The sequence below is a fragment of the Netta rufina genome (assembly GCF_964035555.1).
Source record: "Netta rufina genome assembly, chromosome: 17".
Classification (NCBI taxonomy): domain Eukaryota; kingdom Metazoa; phylum Chordata; class Aves; order Anseriformes; family Anatidae; genus Netta; species Netta rufina.
Genome location: NC_140141.1, coordinates 4,368,468 through 4,388,256, shown reverse-complemented (window position 1 = coordinate 4,388,256; position 19,789 = coordinate 4,368,468). Strand labels below are relative to the sequence as shown.

The window sequence follows — 19,789 nt, the reverse complement described above, 5'->3', positions numbered from 1 at the left end:
CTTGCAAAAACACACAGAGACAAGCATCTTTTACCTTGTCTTGGCAACCTCGGAAGAACGCTAGGCATAAATCATAGGAACAAACAAAATACTCATAAAAAACCTTCACTACCTGACACAGACCGGCGCAGAGGATGCACTGAAACACTGATTCACGAGCAATACCTCTGAACCTGCTATTGTAAGTGTCATTTCCCGACACCTCCCCGCTCCTACCAGCAGGCTAAAGCAGCAATTAAGAAAGTGGGAGTGCTCTGCAAGCCTTCCCTGCCTGTAACAGACCCACATCCAGCCATTTATTAGATAATCCAATTACACTGATGTGACCTTATTCCGTGCATTTATGTCTCCTCAGACTGCAGGGATAGCCTATCAACCAGGGGGGGTTTCTTACAGCAATTTGCTGATGCAAACCCCTGTTCCTCTAATAACAGAGGTTATTACGAAACACAGCTCCTGCTCCAAACGGCGCTCCTTTGCATCTCCCCTCCTCTCGTGGCTCCCCAGCTGGTGGGAGAGCAATTACGTGCCCAGCTGCACAGGAGAGCAGGCTGAGCACTGCCTCTGCACCCGCTTCTTGCACGCTGCTTCCTTCCAGGCCTCCCCTCGCTCCCCATGAACATCTACGCAGCCACCTCATTGTTCTTTGGCACACGTGCATCCTCTCTGACTTTGTCCCTGTGGCAGGGACAGTGCTTTCACAAAGTATGTAGCCTTGTGTGGCTACAGGTCTTGGCTGGAGCTCTTGGGAGCTTGACTACAGCAATTAATACAAGGGGGATTTCCAGTATCGCCCAGCAGAGCTTTCTTTGGAACCCAGTGACAACGTTGTGACTCTGACTATCACAGCATCTAAACCACAGCCTCTTCTGCAACAAGGGTTCAGAAATCTCTTCTGCAAATACACCCACAAAAGAAACTTTTAAGAACTTGGATTCCTAGGCAATGTGTGAGGCAAATCCCAGCTTATGCTTCATTTGAAACAGGCTCTTTCAAGGGGTGCAGGGCTTTTGCTTGGAAATATGCTGAGGCAGGACCTTGGCCTGTATCCATTGACCTCTGATGACAGAGATTAGATAACAAGCAAATGGAAGTGCTTTCAGCAGTGTTGTTGTGTGCTGAGAGACATAATAAAGAGCATGTATCATGGCAATACTCAGCATATAAAATGTCCTGGAGAGATTACCCAGTGAGAAAAAAGTCTTTGGTATGCCCCTGCTTGTTGCACTGATTTTTCTGACTTACCTGAAGCAAAAAACACTTCCCAGTTCTCTCCTGCTCTGAGAAAAGCTACGGCCTCTGCAGACTCTTCAAGAAACTTGCACTTCCCGATGCTCGAGGGTCACTTCTAAACACCCCTTGCTTTCTTCTCTTCAAGGCTTTTTGCACTATGCTTTGACATTAAGTGCCTGATAAAGTAAGAGCCAAAAGCTAGAGCACAGGAGAGGAATGCCTGCAGGTGTAGGAGCCGGCATATCTACAGCCATGTGAGAGCTATAAACCAAACCAAAACCAGTGAGAGAGTTTCCAAATGCAAAGGGTCACTGCTGTCTAGAGTTTCATCAGGCAGGAGTTCACAGGCAAGACCTGTCATTAAAACAATTGGCTTTCCTCGTGTCTTTGGCGCTGTTGTGTGACACAGCCTGTGACATTTGGGTTGGATTCAAAATTTCGAGGGACACGCACTTTGCCAGTCTGTGCTTCCCAAAACACCGTGGGCCTTTCTGCTGCAATAAAAGTAACTCACTAATTACTGCTCCTTATTGCCCCAATGCAGCTTGTAAGGCTGGAAATTGTGCCAGATAGGTGAGAAATGTGTATCCAAGGCAGGGTTCGCTTCAGATAGACGCAACTCCTTGTCCAAAATACAAAGCTGTGCAAGAAGCTAACAGGCTTGCTTCATCAAATAATGCTTTGATCAGCCACAGGTAGAGAAAAAGCCATAGTGCTTGTCATACATGTTTTCTGTCAAGCTTCTGACCAAGTCAGTCTGGTTTCACCCTCCTTCCTTCTCACTGAACACAAATAAGATGACGTAGTTAGGCTTGGGATTATGTCTAGTTGCATAACTCTACACCTTTCACCTTGCTGTATCTTAATGTCTCCCTTCCAACCTTTGCCCAGGTCAAAGACGCGTGTGAAACCGTGCCCAGGAGGAGCCCATCCCAGGCAGCTTCTGCAGGAGCAGGCACTAGAGCCTGGTGGTGCTACTGCACTTAGAGGCTGCCACGAGGCAGAAATCAGCCAGGCAGCAGCCAGCTGGAGTCCAAAGCTCCTTCCCCCTGCACATCTCCTTCACCAGGGACAGCCGCGGCGAGGCACGGCTCCTTCCTGCGTGAAGCTTTGCTGAGCCCTGGAAACATCACAGCTGCCTTGGTGGAGCAGCTGAGCTGCACAGGAATCCCGGTAATCAAATCACGTCGGTGGCTTCAGTGCTATTCCCCCACCAGCGTATGAAAGGCCACCGGGCAAGGATTACCTAGGACGATTTAATTATGTGAGAAAACAGCTGCAAGGCTTTATGGGGTTTTAGGGTTGTTGTTCTTTGGATAGGAGGGGGAAAAGGAGATAGAATCAGGCACGGAGCGAGCTGGTTGGGGATGACCTGTGGTGGCAGAGAAGCACACCATCAAACACACAAGGCAAAGATTAGGGGCTGATGTATACAATCCTTTTTTTCCTCAAAGGGTTTGCTTTTCATGGCTTGTCACCTGGAACTGGGTCAGTGTGACCCGTTGGGTCTCACACTGCCAGCTCATGCTAGGAGGGACCCGCATTCATGTCCACACCCGCCCTGTTGATCAAGTGAAACGGCTATTTTGTCACTATTTACCTATATTTAACGTTAAGAAACCATGGTGGCCTAAGGGGAAACAGGCTGTATTCTTGTTGATACGAGCTGAAACCCTGGTCATATTTAAATTAAAGAGAGTTTTATTACTACCTTCAAAGAGGTCAGAATTTCACCCCTGAGAATACAGTGTCTGGAGAACAGCAGGTAACAAAGTCCAAGGAAAAACTCCCCGTTACCATTTAAATCACCTTGTCGGAGATATTTTGCCCTCCTCGATTCCAGTAAAAGGTCTCCCTGACTTTCAAAATGTCTTCAGAGGAAAACAAACCCCCACAGAGAGTACTTCTCTTGGTGTTAACTTTCATAAGGCACGATGAGAGCTCATGAATGCAGTCTGTAAGCTGGTTGATTTAAGGACTCCAACAAACATGTCTCACATAGGAATTACAATGCATGTGGTATTTGCTTGTTTTTGTTTTTATTACAATTTTATTTCTGGATTCTACTTTGCTTTGTAAGTTATTTTTCTTGCATGACAAGCAACATCCAATTATTCATGCACTGCCTTTTTTGTTTTGTTTTAAGTTGACATTTTGCCCAAGCTGGAGACCACAAGATGCTTACTAGAGCCGTCCTTCTAGCTTCAACAAAGTCTTCTGTGCTGCTGGCTCTTAAAAACTAGCACATACAAAACCAAGACACACAGTGAGTGACATCAGCCACCATTTCCCCTCCACATGTGTGCCTACATTTTCTCTATCTGTGCACAATGGCGTTTTTGACCTGAAAACAATGCATTCAAGGAAAAAATATGGTTTTGTGTGATGGGATTTCCAAGGGAGCCTGAAGGACTTTGGTATCCCAAGACTATAAAGTCCAAAGAACACAATGCTTAACATCTTCAGCCTCCTTTGAATTCTCAGCCTTACTGAACCAAGAAGAAAGAAAGCCTGGCCCATAAGCAGGAATCCACTAATTAAAGAGAAATGGAGCTTATTTGTCTTGGTTTCTGAAGTCACAGTTCTCCACTTCTGAAAACACAAGTTTCTCACCAGTTCTTTTCCGCCCTAGGGCTGTGACCTAAGCAGCTTAAATGATACACAGATTTTGGTCGAAATCTGCTCCTTATTTACCGGACTTCAAATGTGCAAGCAATTACTGAATGGGTCTCGTTTATTGAATAAAAGTATTTAGGCATTATGTTTACAAAGGCCTAAAAACATTAAAATCTAGTGAAAAACAATTATTTTTACAGAATACATCTGCAAGCAATATGAACTCATTTTGTTTTTGTAAATTTCTCCGTAATAGACTTATTGTTGATGTGGAAAATGTTCACGTTGCAGCAGTGAATTATTTTGAAATGCCAAACTTAATAAAGGAGAAATTATTGCAAATAATATCACAACCCTTAAGGAAAAAAAAAAAAAAAGCCAAAATACCAGTGGTTTCCTGACTAGTCAATCCTCTTCAGATTGGCAGACCTCTTCAGACTAATCAGGAAGAGTTAGACAAATAGTTACTTTATTACGGAGGCTGTCAAATAAATCAGAATCTGGCAAGCAACTGTTCCTGAGCCCTGCAGCCCGGCTGGCTCTTTTTTTTTTCCTGTAAAACCAAGGCAGTTCCAGCAGCCCCACGTATGTGTGGATTTGTCTGCAGAGCAATGCGTAGGCTTGGGGCCTCCAAACAAAACTTGTTCCAAATTTGGGCCAGCATTTTTCTTGGCTTCCCCGCGTTTTGTTGTGGAACAGGGCTTGCAGACGAAATGTTTCCTAACCAATTAATTCAGGTCGCTGCTGTTATTTTTAAAGGAGAGCTCTGAAGCTCAGCACACAAAGGGTAATGAGAAAATAACGCTTTAAACAACATCAGAGGAATTAGGCCACAAACTCCAGCTACATTATCCAATTCATGCTGCAGAGTTATTTTACCCCCAAATGCTTGCTCTTGCAGGAGGCAGGATAAATGGGGATTTTGCCCAAGGTACAAGCCTGAAACACGGCCACAATGCAGGTCACAGACAGTGATGTTCAGACACCAGCCCCAAGAGGAGCCTGGCTGTGCTGCTGTCCCCTGGGCTCCGAACCCACACCTAGTGCCAGCAGGCTGTGCTGTCTGGGGAGCGCTGCAAACTGAGGTCTCATTTCAGCAGAGCACTGGGCACATTCCTTAATCTGCTGTCCCAGAGCACGGCAGCGTGGGTTCAAAGTGATGCAGAGGAGACCTAGGTACGTAACTGGACTCGAGCATTACCCAGGCATTCTGCTGAGTAGAGAGAAGAGGAGTGCTGTGTCAAGAAGTAAGCGATAACCTCACCTTTTGGACCTCCATTCAATCCATTTTGTGCTGTTTATCTGCATCGAACAGCATTGATTTAAAAGGCAACCACAGGGCAGAGGGAAGGGAAAAGGAGATAGTGCAGGAAGGGAGGAGGAAAGTTTGAAAGTAACATCCATAAAGAGTCTAATGAACACCGGGGCTTGCAGTCGTGTTTGAAAATGTTTTCAGATATGGTTGTTAGAGAAAATAAATTCACCAACTGAGCAGCCAAGAATTCTACTTAGAAACTACAGGACTGTCCAAACAAGAACTTCTTCATTTACATGCATGACAATGCAAACTGGCAGCACTGACAGATCAGGTAAAACACTGGCGATGTTCCAGACTTGCCAAGAAGATGGGATATAATAACTTCTGAGGCTAATAAGAGGCCTTAAAAACATACTTTTTTTTTTTTTTTTCTTTTTTTTTTTGTGTGCACTGGACCACACTGAAAGCAACAGTGCAGATGGACTTGCACCTGTCTCCAGATGAAACCAGTAGCTAGTGCAGTGCTATTCTTAATATGAATTACCTTTTAATACAGATCTGCTTTTGTTCTAATTGACTTTATAGAGCTACTAAAAATAACCGTTCATCTAGCCAGCAGGCATGCTTTTCCCCTTCCCCCGTCTCAGTATGGACAGGAACACTACAAGCATCTCTGTGCACAGGGCACCAGCCCTTTTCTCACTCAGAACAGTTTTCTCTCCCCTTGCCACTTTTCCTCCCTGGGGCCAACAAGGAACAGCTCTGCACTGCCAGCAGTGAGCTTTGCCATCCTTGGGCAAAGGATGCTGGAAGTGCTCTGTTTCCCAGCCCAGTGCACAGCCCAGCCTTGCTGGCCGAGGTGCAGGGCCGCAGCCAGAGCAGGGCAGTGCATGCAGCCACCAGCAGCACCCCGGCAGGGCAGAGCACAGCATGCCACGCGACATGGGCCGAGATGCAGGAAGACTTTTCCTTCCACTTCTGCTGCTGCAGGTCCCCGCGGGAAGGATAAGTGCTATATTCCTCCCGTATGCAGCCTATTTCCCATTTCCTTCCCAGTTTTCCTATATGTTGTATTTATTTTGATTTTTAAGTGAAAACAAGTTTTTACTCAGCTGTTTAAGGCAACTCGCCCTCCATCTGGTTTGTACTGTACATCATCACCTATTGTCCCGCCATGAGCCAATTTCTAAATGTTTCAGCTGTTGATGGCTGTTGGCGATGATGTATGAAGCAGAAACAAAGCCAGAGTCACAAAGACTTCAAAAGGCCGAAGATAACTCAGAACATTGTTTTGACTAAACACAGACATGTGCACTGAGAAGCTGCGACTTCTTCCAACCTTGCTCTCCCTCTCTGGAGCCACCTTTTAATTTGTTGCAGTTGCACAAATGATCTCTGTGTGTTAGGAGTTCAAAGGAAAGAGCCAACCCCAAAACATCTTGATGCGCCACCACCTTAAAAGACATTTCTCTGATGAAGTTACGAAAACAGGCTCTAATGCCTCAGAAAGACGATGACTTTCAAAGTAACATGTAAAGCCTTACGACTTGTTCACAAAGCAAACCCAAAACATATTCCAGCTCAGCTAAAGTTAATTATTTTTTCAGGAACCATCTATCACCGGCAGAGACAGCTAGGGTGTAGAAGGCAAACATCCAAGGGCTAGCTTGGGCTGAGACAGCACAGCCTGCCATCCAGACTCGCACGGAGAGGGGTTAGAGCACAGAACTGAATGAGAAGACTGAATTTGTGTCCCACGGCATTTCTGACCAACCCACTGCAGAACCACAGGTAAGTCACTGAGTCCCTGAGTCCCGGTTTCTTCGATGGAAAATGCTGATAATGATGTTTATTCTATTTCCTAACAGATTTTGGATAAAACATGCTCACAACTATAACACACACTGGTCACTTCAGCCATCTTTGTGGAAATTCATAAAAAGAAGAGACACCTTAAAACCTTTGTCAGGTATCAAAGGTTACTCTGCACTTTATCCTCTGATGATACCTTTAACTATCTTTGTATATGAATGGGATCCCTTTCGAATTTAGACTAAAGTTCTTTTATATTTATAATGTTCAGGACAGCTACACATGCTTGATTACCTTTAAAACACTTATCATGATTCCATTTAAAAACAAATGAATCCCATTTAAAAGTGACTTGTCCCCATCCTCTAGTATTTATGGACAAGGACATATGGGGCTGATTTCTCTCATTATTAACCAGCATGTCTGAGGCTTAAATCATTTAAATTATTCATTGACAGCAATTGGGCTACTCATGCAAGCTCCCACTTGCACAAGGAGGCCCAGGGATAGGACCAGTCAAGTGGATGAAGACTGCTGAACGGATTTTGGGATGCACTGAGCATCCACAGATAAGGGTAACTTCGATTAGGGTGAGGAGTACTTTTGAAAATTGGTCACTTAGCAGGGATTTTCAGCGTAGTTATTTTGACTGATGTTTTCTTCCACGGTTACCAGGACTGAAATTCAGAGTGATGATCTCTAATAGCTGAAGGAAATATGAGCGATTGTGTGGTGATTGCCCCAACAAAACCCAAGCCAGCTGCAAGACATTTCTAGGGCACTGAGTTGTGTGGGACTTGCAATCCTGGTATGGGTTTCTGAAGTGGCCAGGCACAAGGTGGGCATCTCTGCAGAACCTGTGCTATGAAAGCTTCTGTGAAGAACAAAGCTGAGCAAGTGAAGAAAAGCATCTCCGAGTAAGTAGCAGAAACTGCCCACCTCTAGCATGAACACTGTTCCAGCACCACTGAAATCTGAGACAGGAGATGGATAAATCAACTGCGCTGTTGAGCTTGGACTTTAATAGTCCAAATGACAAAGGCAGTAAACATTTAACTCTCTGCTATAAAGAGACTTTCCAGCCTATTGCAGACTACTCTGCTCTCTGACCAGCTCACCAGTGGAAGACCTTGAGCTAACCGCCGGTGCATTTTCAATCAGTGCAGTCAGAGTGAGAGAAAAGGAATCATCCTTCATGGGAAGAAAAGCTCGTGGTTGTTCTTTAGGTTTTATTTTTAATTAAAAAGATATGTTTCTCACTGTCTTCAGAATGAGCCCAAGGAACATTTGTAACCATTTTCAGGTCACATTATATTGTACACATTGCAGCTGGTTTCACAGCTACGTGGGCAGATTACTATTTTTCTGCACACCTAAATCACTATCAAGGTAGCGGCAGACAGGAAGCACCCCCAACATCCAGAGGTTACAATACATCTCATAAAACACAGCCTAGCTCCTGGAAGAGGAAACTTTCAGATCTCAGCCAGGTCTCTCAGCCCAACCTAGGAGCCCCAACCTATACTGGACTTTGTCGCTGTATGTGATCCTGATAGTAAAGGTCGTGTTTTGTTTTGTTCCTTTTCCCCCTAAGAAAGGCAAAAAGGTTAGCAAGTCTTTAAACTCGCGGTTCTTGAGTCTGTTAATATTTCACATTGCCAGCAGGGAAAGGAATTAAAACTGCCAGTAGCTATCCAGATAGATTTTAAAATCCCCTTCCCTCCCCCTTCTCCCTGCCTCCCTCAGCTTCAGAGGATATTTTCCCCGCAAATTGGTTTTAAATTAAGGAAGGTGATGAAGGCAATGTGCTGTCTCAGCATTTTCCCAGGTGCACTTAATCTAATTTCATTAAGGAGATCAGGACAGATGATCGCTACAGTCGAAACATTAAGTCTGTCCATTTTTGTATAAAAAACCATTAAGTCTGTCAAAGTGTCGGCGGGTGGGCTGTTTATTATTGGAGATGAAGGCGCGCTTTGCTTCCCCAATAAACTGTCAGGAGTAGTAAACCACAAATTAAGTCAGCTGCTGCCAAAGATTTAGGCAAAGATCTCCAACTAATTTTGACACAGGTGTGGGAAAGGCCAAGGAAATAGAAGCGGTAAGTCAGGCCGTGCGCTTTGGAAACCAAGCCTTTTGTGCATGTTTGACATATTTCCATCCAACCCACTGAAGAGTGGAGAACCGCATCGGTGCGTACGGCCAAGCAGAACTGCTGGAGCTTGTGGCACTCCAGGCACAGCGCGGATGGGAGCGCACAACGGCCTCGGCCTTAACCTGCACTCATCCTGCCGGGACTCATCATTTTGTCTTTGGCAGACACGAACTCATAAAAGCTTCATTTAGCCGCTGCTCTGCTCTGAAAGTACGCACAGCTTTAAAACATAAAACCCCTTTCTTCAAATAATCATCCAGATATCATACAAAATTAGAGGAAAACCATCAAAATGCAGAAACTACGGAAGGCTGTTTAAAAGGCAAAAAAGAAATCAAGTGAAGCTTTCAGATTGAATTTTCAGGCATTACAAAATTGAATGTGAGCCATTTGCCAAGGAGAACACCTTCCTTCTCATGAAAAATGCAGCTAGGTAGAACTTGGTATTAAAGGCTGTCAAGAAACGTTAAAAAGTATAAATCCCTAACAGGAATTACACAGCCTTTACAGGACTTACAGAGAAATTAACAGTCCCTAAGATGGCATCAGGAGGGATGTTCTAGCTGGAGCTTTGTGATGAAGGAAAGTTACCATGTTTGCAGGTAATGTGTGCTATGTACTGCTCTGAGACTTATTTACAAACACTTATTTTAATCTCTCTGGCTCTGAGTTTTCTCTGTTTCTCTGTTTAAGAGTACCTCACTCTGGTTGGTGTCTGTGGAAAACCAGGGCTCTATTTCTTAGGGATTCCTGCCCATGAGGGTGTACAGCAAAGGCAGGGCGGTGCCAGCTCCAACATCTCCCCTGAGGCAGGGTGCCATGGCAAGCTCCTTACAGAGCTCTCAGACACAAGCAGCAGCTGATAAGCAGCTGGTAAGTTAAAACAACATCTGATAAGCACTGGGAGACTCACCTGGGTGAACGAATACCCATTTCAATCATCGTGCTTTAAGTAAAGGTGAATTCCCAAGCAAGGTTAGGCAAATGTTACTTCTAGTCTTTACTACTTACTGATCCAAATGTTGTTTCCTCTTACACACCTGGAGACCTCCCGTAGCAAAAACTAGTTTGGATTTTATTGCAAATTGGACCCAGAAGCAGGAACTGTTGGAAAGCTACAAAATCCAAAGCTGACTCTCGGGCCATCCACGAGTTTCACCCTTTATGTTTGCATAGGGCACCCAGTGCTGCCTGCTAAGCTCTTCTGTTTTATTTAATCTGGTAAAACGATTTTGGAAACTGTTACGAGAACCTGCATGCCAAATGAGGGACTGCAATTGCAGCTACTGGAGTATGCATCCTCCAAAATCTTCTCATCTTCTTGGCATCTTTACGGTTAATTAAATCGTTCAATTATAATGCCAATTCCTATCTGCTGCCTACTATGTTATGCTAATCACCAGAATACCTCATCATCTTCCAAGGAGTTACTGCCATTGCACAGTTAGCCCTTTGAATTCGTGGCTTTGCTGTAATGGGGCTTCTTGATGTGGGCAGACAGCTGTTCAAGATTGCTCTCTTCCCTGTTGCCTCAGATCTTAGAAGTGTCTTCACAAGGTCCCCAGTAAGATAAGAAAATGCTCATGGATGGGGAACTGAACTGGGAGATGTTAAACAATAGAAAACCCAGAGAGCTGGGAAATGTTGACTGCCAGCAACAGAACTGGTATTATCCTGTCTTGCCCAAGAGCTCTCCATACGATCTCTCAAGTCCTTTTATGTGAGTTAATGACGGACTTCTGTCAGCAAACTACAAGGCCCTTCTCATTGTTTGCTGTGAAAAAGAAAATTCTACATTTTCAAGAATAATATGGACACCGCAGCCCCTGATGACTCAGCTTGTTACATACAGACCAATGCACTTAAAATTTGAGTTTTTGTCCGGATAAAGGAAAAACAAAATCTCAGTAGGAGGGGAGAACACTGGTGCCGAAGCTTTGAGTCTGGTTAGTTTTTTCAATTACATTCTTGCTTTACTTAAATTCTAGGAATACCAAGGTCAAGAAGGGCCATTGTTACTACAGCTTCCTACTGGAGTTCCAGACGCTCTTGTTGGGAAGGACAATTTGAAGCACCCCTTAACCTGGCCTACCTCAATTGCCCTGCGTTTAGGTGGAAGCCCTTCTGTTCACTCTGTGCACAGGGTGGGTGGAATGACAGAAGCCCACGGAAGCCAAGTCTCTCCTCCAGATGGAACATCCCAAGCAGTGACTGAGCGAGCTGGCTATGCAGTGGGCCTGCAAGATGCCATTTTGCTGGTAAATCTGTTCATGGAGAGCTACAAAGTAAATTCACGGAGCTGTGAATTTCTGTCTTCCTGCAATGACAGCGACGTTACATTTCTGGTTTATAGCACCCAAATCTTTCAAGGGCTACAAGGTTATTTTAGACGCATTATTTTGGTATTCTATAAAAAGCAGATCTGTTTTTAATAACGGCGTGAGGCTTGTCTCTCAGAGACTTCCTTCAGTTAAGAGAACTGACAGCCTTTACCCAGCTCTTATTTTATAAGAGTCAGGTTTCTAACTGGTTTTCACGACGCATCACTGGGTTTTCAGTCTGTAAGAATTAAGTTTTAGAAGAAACACAGATTCTGCGTATCAATGTGCATGCACACGTGTATATATTACATTGCTGCAAGCTGCTAAGCCAGCAACACAGCCAAAGTACATGCTTCCGCAATGGCAACGCTCTGTGTAAGCAAGAGCATACTACAGGAAAATAACCACTTAAATACTGTGTGAAAACCCAGCTGGGAAGTAACTGGCAAATGAAGATTTCTAGTTATTAGTCACAGCTGAAAACTGTCATAGCTTGAAGTGTAATGCTAACAGAAGAACAAATGCTGCCATGTGACAGCCCTCGGTTCCATTCTGTGTTTTATCTCTGCTGCAACCAGTAAGAATTGGGGTTGCTGGAGAAGTACCAGGCTTCATTTCTCGGAGAAAGGGACAATCTAATGATGGACCCAAAAAAATGAGTGGGGAGGGAAGGACAACCCTGGCCTGAGTAAGCTTCAAAAATAGCAAATAACTGATTACTTGAAGTGGGAACTGAACTTCCAGCCAAATTTCCAGTCTTGTGGAAACAAGACATTTATGAGAGTTATCAGGCGGAACCCACTTCTTCCATTGCTAGACAAACTGTGAGGAGTGAGGAGAAAGCAGCCTTCAGCAGCAGTGCTATTCATAATAGTCCCTGTGGACTTCAAATGAGTGGCACTGGGGCATCCAGGGACCGAGGCTTATTCCAGCCCCACAGGACAACGCGCTGATCTTGCACTGATGCATCGACAAAGGAGGCTGTACAGCAGGAGAGTGCAAAGATGCAACAAAACACACAAATTTGGGTTAACGTTGGCTCTTTGGGAACACTGTGCTGCTTGGCTTCTCCTCCCATGCTGGACTTCCAGAGTTGCTCACAGTGTCTTCCCGGATCTCACCTTCCTTGACCACCAGCTACCTGACACAGCATTTCCCTCCCTGGGCCTCAGCATCTCCTCTCCTCTCTGCTCCTGCCTCTGTTTCTGCTCCTGCTATTTTGAGCATCGTTAAAACAATCTTTAATCTGGTGTCATGGGGCTTTTATCTTATTCTGGGTAATCTCATACACAAACACAGACACAGAATCCACTTCTGGTAGAGGAACTACTAGATCTCTCATTGTGATTACATCCCTTTCTCCTGCTGCCTAAACTATGATTTTCCTCTGGGTTTGTAGACACCCCTTCAAGGTCAACACAGCTGAAAAAGAACTGATAATTTCACCCACACAGTTTGCTCTCCTCGTTGCTTCCACTCTTATCACTTCTACCTCTCACTCAAGCCCATAGTTCTCAGCACTCTGTTTGACTTGCATCACTCTCCACATCTTAACATCCAAGCTGTGGCTAAGTCCTGTGTATCTGTTTTCTTTACAGCGAGCATCTTCTGCTCATCCACACGAATACACTCTTGGTCAAGCTCTCAGCACCTCACTGTACATTTACCATTTTATCCTTCTGGCGATGGCAGATATAACCGTGTCCTTGCACCCACGGAGAAAGCTGCCACTACGATCATTTTCCTTGTCTGTGGCTTTGCTCCTTACACAGCTTCCACTTCCCATATTGCGAACTTTTGGTTTTTATGTTTTGGCTCCTTCACAGCCTACCTCTACTTCCCAACACTGACACTCAGTAAAACCATCAACCCTCATCTCTAACTGGCCACACATGATCACCCACTTATAAAACTCAAATTACCACCTCCCTACTACGCACCTCTACGCCTTTTGCTACAGAGAATAACCTCCCATTCACAGCCAGAAATGTACCTGATTTTCCTTGTCAAATGCCTCCTAAAACCTACCCCGTTACCTCAACACCTACAAAACAAAGGCCGGACAACAACGGGGCTGCTGACACACTGACACAGTGCAGCTCTTAATGCTGTACCCCCATTTATCTGAAGTCCCTTCACAGCTTCTGATCTCATGCTTGATCCATGAGCTGCTCCGCATCCATACGGCACGGAGCAAGATGGGAACCCAGCCCATGGCCCTGCCATGTGCTCTCTTCCCAGGCATTAAGTGCTAAATCTCACCTGCCCATGAGCTCCTGCACGCTTCCGGGCACCTACTGGGCCTCAGAAATTAGCACAGCAAACAGCAGCATGGCAGGGCCGAATTCAGATCGCCCTAAGCAAGGCCCGATAAACTCACTGTGCTGTTGGAAAAAGCAGCATAGAAGCATTGTTTTAGAAACCCGACTTCAAAAGTTTTTGCTTTCGCCTCAGATATGGCTTTGCCAGTCTTGCTTGATATAGCTGAAACAAACACAAACTACATAACAAATGTACAGAAAATACCGATTCAACTTAGAAATACAGTGTCATTTTTTGTACATCTTACTTAGCACCACATTAAATAAAGGAAAGCCTGATATCTAACCCCTGATTTGGAGAGCTCACTTACACTCTGGGGCCATGCAATTAAGCTGACAACCCACAATTTCACATGCTGCAGACAGAAGTCCAAGATTGAAAGAACACGAACACTGCATTACTTTGAAAGAAACCAGCTTTTTTAATGCAATCTTGAACACTGTTATTAAAAAATGAGAACTACATTTTGGAGTAACGAGCAGAGATTACTCATTCCCTTGTTTTACACAAGTTGACTTTTGGCTTTCTGCAGAACACCATTTAACAGAGCCCATTACCAAGCTGCTAGCCACTTTTCATAGTGATGCTAAAGCAGGTAAGAGACAATAAGTGGAACTGTTGATGGTTTATATTACTCTATTATGTTAATGTTCACTAAAGTATGCCATAAGCTCTCTCATTACATGTGTATAAACCAATTCTCTGTGGTGTTATTCCTGTGCTAAATGCTATAACTACATAAATCTTGAATTAATGGAGACTTTATAGTTCCTGAAAATGAAGGGTAATTGCTATCTGTTAATGCTGTTGTTGCTATTAAAGGAAGTATATATTTTCAGTAACAATGTTTATGGACCGTGAGCCTCGCATCGCAGCTATTGCACAGTGCAGAGATAGTGTAATACGATTATCAGACTGACTCCCTTTCTCTCCCTCCTCCCTCACAAAAAGCACAATATCATTTCCACATCTTTGACAAACTACCCTGCAATTCTCTTAGTTTTGGACTCTGCAACTGCTATGTCCTTCAATGAACATACAGTAAAAGAAACAGGATTTGCATTTCCATCTCTGGGAACGCACAATTTGCTAAGTTTCTCGCTTGGTTAAATGGCTGGACAGCTCGGTTTATTAGTTTGGGTATTTTGAACAGTTCTTTGAGAAGAGTGTGGTGACATAATGATAGGTGTGAGAAAGTATCACCCCACTTACTTCCTTTGAGATCTCAGCAGTGATGCAGAAATGAAAAGTATACCTGGGCAGAGACAGTTCTCAGAAAGTAGACGGGATGGACAAGTCCCCAGCCTTGAGCTCCTGTTCTCTGATTATTAAAAACAGCAGTGCACTGTTTGGAAACCTTCTCACAATCTGCTGTGAAACTGTACCTTGCACTAAAGTAATGACTCCTCCGTTCTGATATACCGTACCTATGACTGACTATGCTCAATTACTCTTCTCCCCTGGAGTCCTGCACAACACTGCATAATGGAAAAAAACATCACCAGTGTGTTTATATTTTTCAGTGCAGTGAAGGTAAGGCCTTAATTTTGCTCTAAAGTCTGTGTTTTAAAACATTAAGAGCTCAATAGCCCATATAGCTATGAAATAAATAAATAGTGGATAATTAGCAGCATGGTGGGGAGAGAGATGTGGGAGGTGGAAAATTTCAGTTCTACTTCTAGCTCTATCACTGACTCAGTCTGTACTTGTATATGAACTTCTTTGTCATTTTTCCTCCTGAGTTATGCACAGACAACAGTGATCCGCTGTTTATGACTAACAAAAAGTGTTATGCAAATCAAAAGCACATTAGCAATTCCTGCCCTGCCCTTCATTAGTGTCGGTGCGTGTAGGTGTACCTAGAAAAAGCTGCTTCTTGCTGACCAAGCAGCAGAGCAGGACTGTTCTGTAGCAGTGTGGTATGAAGCCGACCCGTCATGTAATTTGGGAAGCCTGATGCGGGGCCAGACAGTATGTCCAATGCTCCATCTGGCTGTAATAGCCAGGCAGCAGTACAGAAGATACAATTCTGCCAACAAATAGAAGGGGGGAAAAACACTCTTCAGTATAATCCCTCGGGACATTCATGCCAGTATTTTTAGAGCTCCTTGTTGCATCAGCCAGGTTAAGTTTTAGACAAATACTGAATGACTTTCCAGGAGAGTATAGTACGTCAGGTACCAGCACAGAGAGCCAGGCTGCCCTTGTGCTCCCCAGCGGGAAGGCAATGTCACGTTTACATTATCCCCCTGAAAGGTTTGAAGTCTCTTCACTTCAGCTTTGGTGAGTTTACATGCACGTGCACACATCTTTGCTGACAAGAAAAGGAACCCTACTTAATTCCAGAGACCTTCTTAATAGAACCTGTGTCGTGTCTCATGTCTCTACAGATCAGGCAGAGATAGAAAGATGATGATCTTGTGCTGCTCTCCTTACGAAGAAAAGAAATGTTACTGTTAAGGTGGAGTCACCTTAAGAGAAAGGTACCTGAGAAATACAGGAGCCTAGAAGGTCATATTACTGTTACAGATATGTAAAGAAATGCCGTATTAATGGTAAGAAACACTATAATAGCCTTTCATTTGCTGTAAAGGACAGTAAGTTACCAGCCAAACACAATGCAGCTTCCTCTGAAGGTAACCTCAGATCCCACATTCTGAAAGCTAATCAATGTTGTTCAGATTTCAATTTCTTCTCTACAAGGTGAAGTCAAACCTAATCTAACAAATGTCAGTCTCAGATGTAATGCTGCTAGCTGGGTCTACCAGTGTAATTTAGATAATCATTAATAGCATAGCTGTATAATAAAACTACATGTCACTTACAACTTCATCTGAGGTTTGACTGGCAGATCTTTAAACAGTTTTCTAAGTGATTGCTTTTACTTTCTTTGATTGGGCAGTCTAAGAAATGTTTTAACCCCATGGTATCTAAGCTTTTAGGGAATCATTTTTCACCCTCACCACCTCAGCCAGCAGATCTGCTGGCTGGTAACTTTGTGGGAAACAGAACTTGGGTGGTGGTCACAGGGAGTGACTTTATACATATATGCACATGCATAATATAAAATATGCATGGTGTCTTTCGTTCAATGTATAAAATTTAGATGTTCCTCTTCAATCAAGCTTTCACCTCAAACACACTTTTGCATATTCCAGGGATACTGGGTATCTGATGGGATTTCTAAAAGAAGATCAAGAAATTTTTATGCTTCCCAAGGTCTAACAATATTAAAAAAAAAAAACTTAACCAGAAGCAGCTTTCAGTGCAGACTCTTGAACTCACGGTAACCTCCAATGGATGGCTGCAGCCAAGCGTGCTGCCAAGGAGAGAGGGCTATCTGAAGTCAGTTTTTAGCTCTGTAATGCTGATCTAGTAGAAACCCATGTGCCACAGCTTCTCATGAATGAATGTAAGAGACTGGACAGCCAAAATATAATGAAAGTTTGATGAAGACCTAACCTGAGACTGCCAAGTTTGATCTGCCAGAACAAAAGTCAGCAAGGGATACTCAAGTCTTTCATACATTTGATGCTTAAAAGCAGGGTGCAACTGTTGCTATGTCATGGGACTCCTCTATTTTCCTTCCACAGGTGAAACAAGAAATCCCTATACAAAACCATACAACTACAACCTTTCAATGGCCAACCTCTGTATCAAAAGAAAAGGTCAGAAAAATCATTGCTCTGTGATAAATATGCATACAACATGACAAAACACTCCTTGACAGATACCACGCTGCCTTTGAGGGTAGGTACTGGTTGTCCCACCTTCTAAACTGATTACAAAACTGACATCTTCAAAGGTTGCTATAAATAAAATATAGTCTCCTGACAAGTTATCAGAGGAGACTTCCTCTGAAACAGCACTAACACTAACGCTATGACTTGGGTTTCACCAATTGCTCGCGTTAATTGAAAGACTGTTCTGTTAACAAGAGTTTCTTTTCTGTAAGCTAGTGAAGACCACAAAGTATCTGATCCAATACTTCTTTCATTCTATTATAAATATTTTTAAATCTGACACGAAGCCTGGAGGAAAAATATTATTTGTAAATTCATTCTTATTTTGACTGTGAGGGAATTTCCAAGCTAGCAAAGCACATGAAAGAAGAAAATTCAGTCTTACCTTATCGTCAACATCACTCTCGCTGTCACACTGTGGGTTAGAGAGAGAAAAAAAGATTCTGTGAAACACCTTTATGTATAGACATCTTTTACATCATCTGCTTAAATCTTTCAGATAGCTGTTCATGATGTTCTCAGTTCAATGAAACATACACTTTTGATGTTTGCAGTAATGCCTTTTAGATTGCTAGCATAAACCAAAGCCAATTTCTGTCTTTTTACACAAAAATATGGTATACTCATACTTGAATGGGTGACAGTGAACTTTAAACAAAAAAGACAATCAGCTATGCATTATAACAACTGTAACATGAACACCACAACAAAAAGCATGCCTCTTTATCATCCCAAATTGTGGAATATATAGTAACAGTTTTGCACTGCTTCACCTTGATAAGCACTTTGTCATCTAACAAGGAAACTGTGAAACTGGCAATCAATTTCTAATTTAATGAGCGGTACCAAGAATAGTAATTAAAATACATCATAAATTCTGGTACATTTTTTAGTTTGAATCAGATCACAATCCCAGGAGAAAGTGTTTACTTAAAGAGTTTTAGAGTGAAATCTCCCACAGCCTCTGAAAATGAAATGCTCTATTTTCACAGCACAAGCGACAGAAAGATAACTTGAGCACTGAATGGTTCAGGACATGCACATCCCGCTGGCTGGAGCTGAGAAAGATTTACATTTGAGAACAAAAATAAATCTCTTGTCTGTTACACTGGCAGAAAGTGGTCAGTGTGTTTTGTAGCTTTTGTGCCCAATGAGAATTTGCTCCTTCAGCTGATGGGGCCGGCATGAGTGGGTTTCCATAGCAGTGGCACCCTATTGAACTCACTCGTTCAACAAGGCAGGACTCAGCTTGCCAGCGATGGCAAGCTACAACCGTGGAAATGGTCCATGGGAACGCACATGCTCTGGTGTCATTAGTGCAAAGGAAGGAATAGATCTGTTTGGTCGTTCTGTCCAGTTACTGCTCCTCACGGAGCAGGTGGAATCTGTCCTGTAATGCCTTCTTACCCAAAAGTTACAAAGCTGAAATTTCAGCTGTGACATTCTTACTTTTCTGCAGATTTCTAAGCGTCTATTTAATCTGTTTTGCTTCTGTCTGCCACATGAAAGGATTGACCCCAAACAGTTGAGGAATGTTTTACTCTTAAATTCTTTGACACACAAAAGCACACGAAGGACAGTGACACAGCAGAGGGGTCTCCCGCAGAGATTCTGCATCTAAGACTTCTCAGATTTCCAGTTGCCTCCCTACTTCCATTTAACTACAGCAGAAACACGTGGTTTATAGAAGACATTTTTCTACTGTCTTGACTAAGCACAACTCTCTTTCTTTCAAAATGAAACCATGTTTTACACTGCCCCACCTGATCCACAGCACAGTTTTCACAGAGAAACCCAACTGTTTAGAATGACGCTCGCAGATCTATCTGCATATGTAATCGTTCTGGAAAAATAAGAGCCTGAAGCAAAAATGGAATAAATTACAGGAAGGCAGGACGCTGCTCTGCAGGGGCTGGGGAGCAGTGGTGGGCAAGTCCTGTGGGAATAACCAGTGCTAATGCCTGAAGACTGTGTTAAGTCCTAGCCAATTACTATGTGCACAGAGGCAAGAAGATCAGATAGCCATGCTTTAGTGAATACTTTCCTGTAAGCTGTTTGTGTCTTTTTGGAGATTTTCATTTTCATCACTAAGCTTTATGAAAATTACTATAGGAAACACAGTTTCATAAATCAGACATTCAAAGAGAAGTAAAATCAGTCCTGATAGATCATCATCAGCAGCAGCCCTCTGCGACTCACCCAAAGCCATGCCTTGTGAGCACGAACAACTAGAAGTCTGCTCTGAAGAGCACCAGGACCGGCAAGACACTGATTGTCCATCACCACCGAGACATGCCACAACAGGCTTGCTGGGCAAAGGTTGCCCCAG

The 19,789-nt window shown here is 43.5% G+C and overlaps 1 protein-coding gene across 10 annotated transcripts in view; it reads right to left on the bottom strand.

The window, feature by feature from the left end:
- FBRSL1 (fibrosin like 1) overlaps window positions 1-19,789 on the bottom strand; it is a gene marked incomplete at its 5' end in the record, with an annotated part of 515,014 nt that overhangs the window by 156,323 nt on the left and 338,902 nt on the right. For all 10 annotated transcript variants that reach the window (XM_084297481.1, XM_084297487.1, XM_084297482.1 and 7 more), the window contains one exon: window positions 17,846-17,875. In XM_084297481.1, the coding sequence (XP_084153607.1) occupies window positions 17,846-17,875 (30 nt within the window). The remainder of the gene's footprint in view (window positions 1-17,845; window positions 17,876-19,789) is intronic.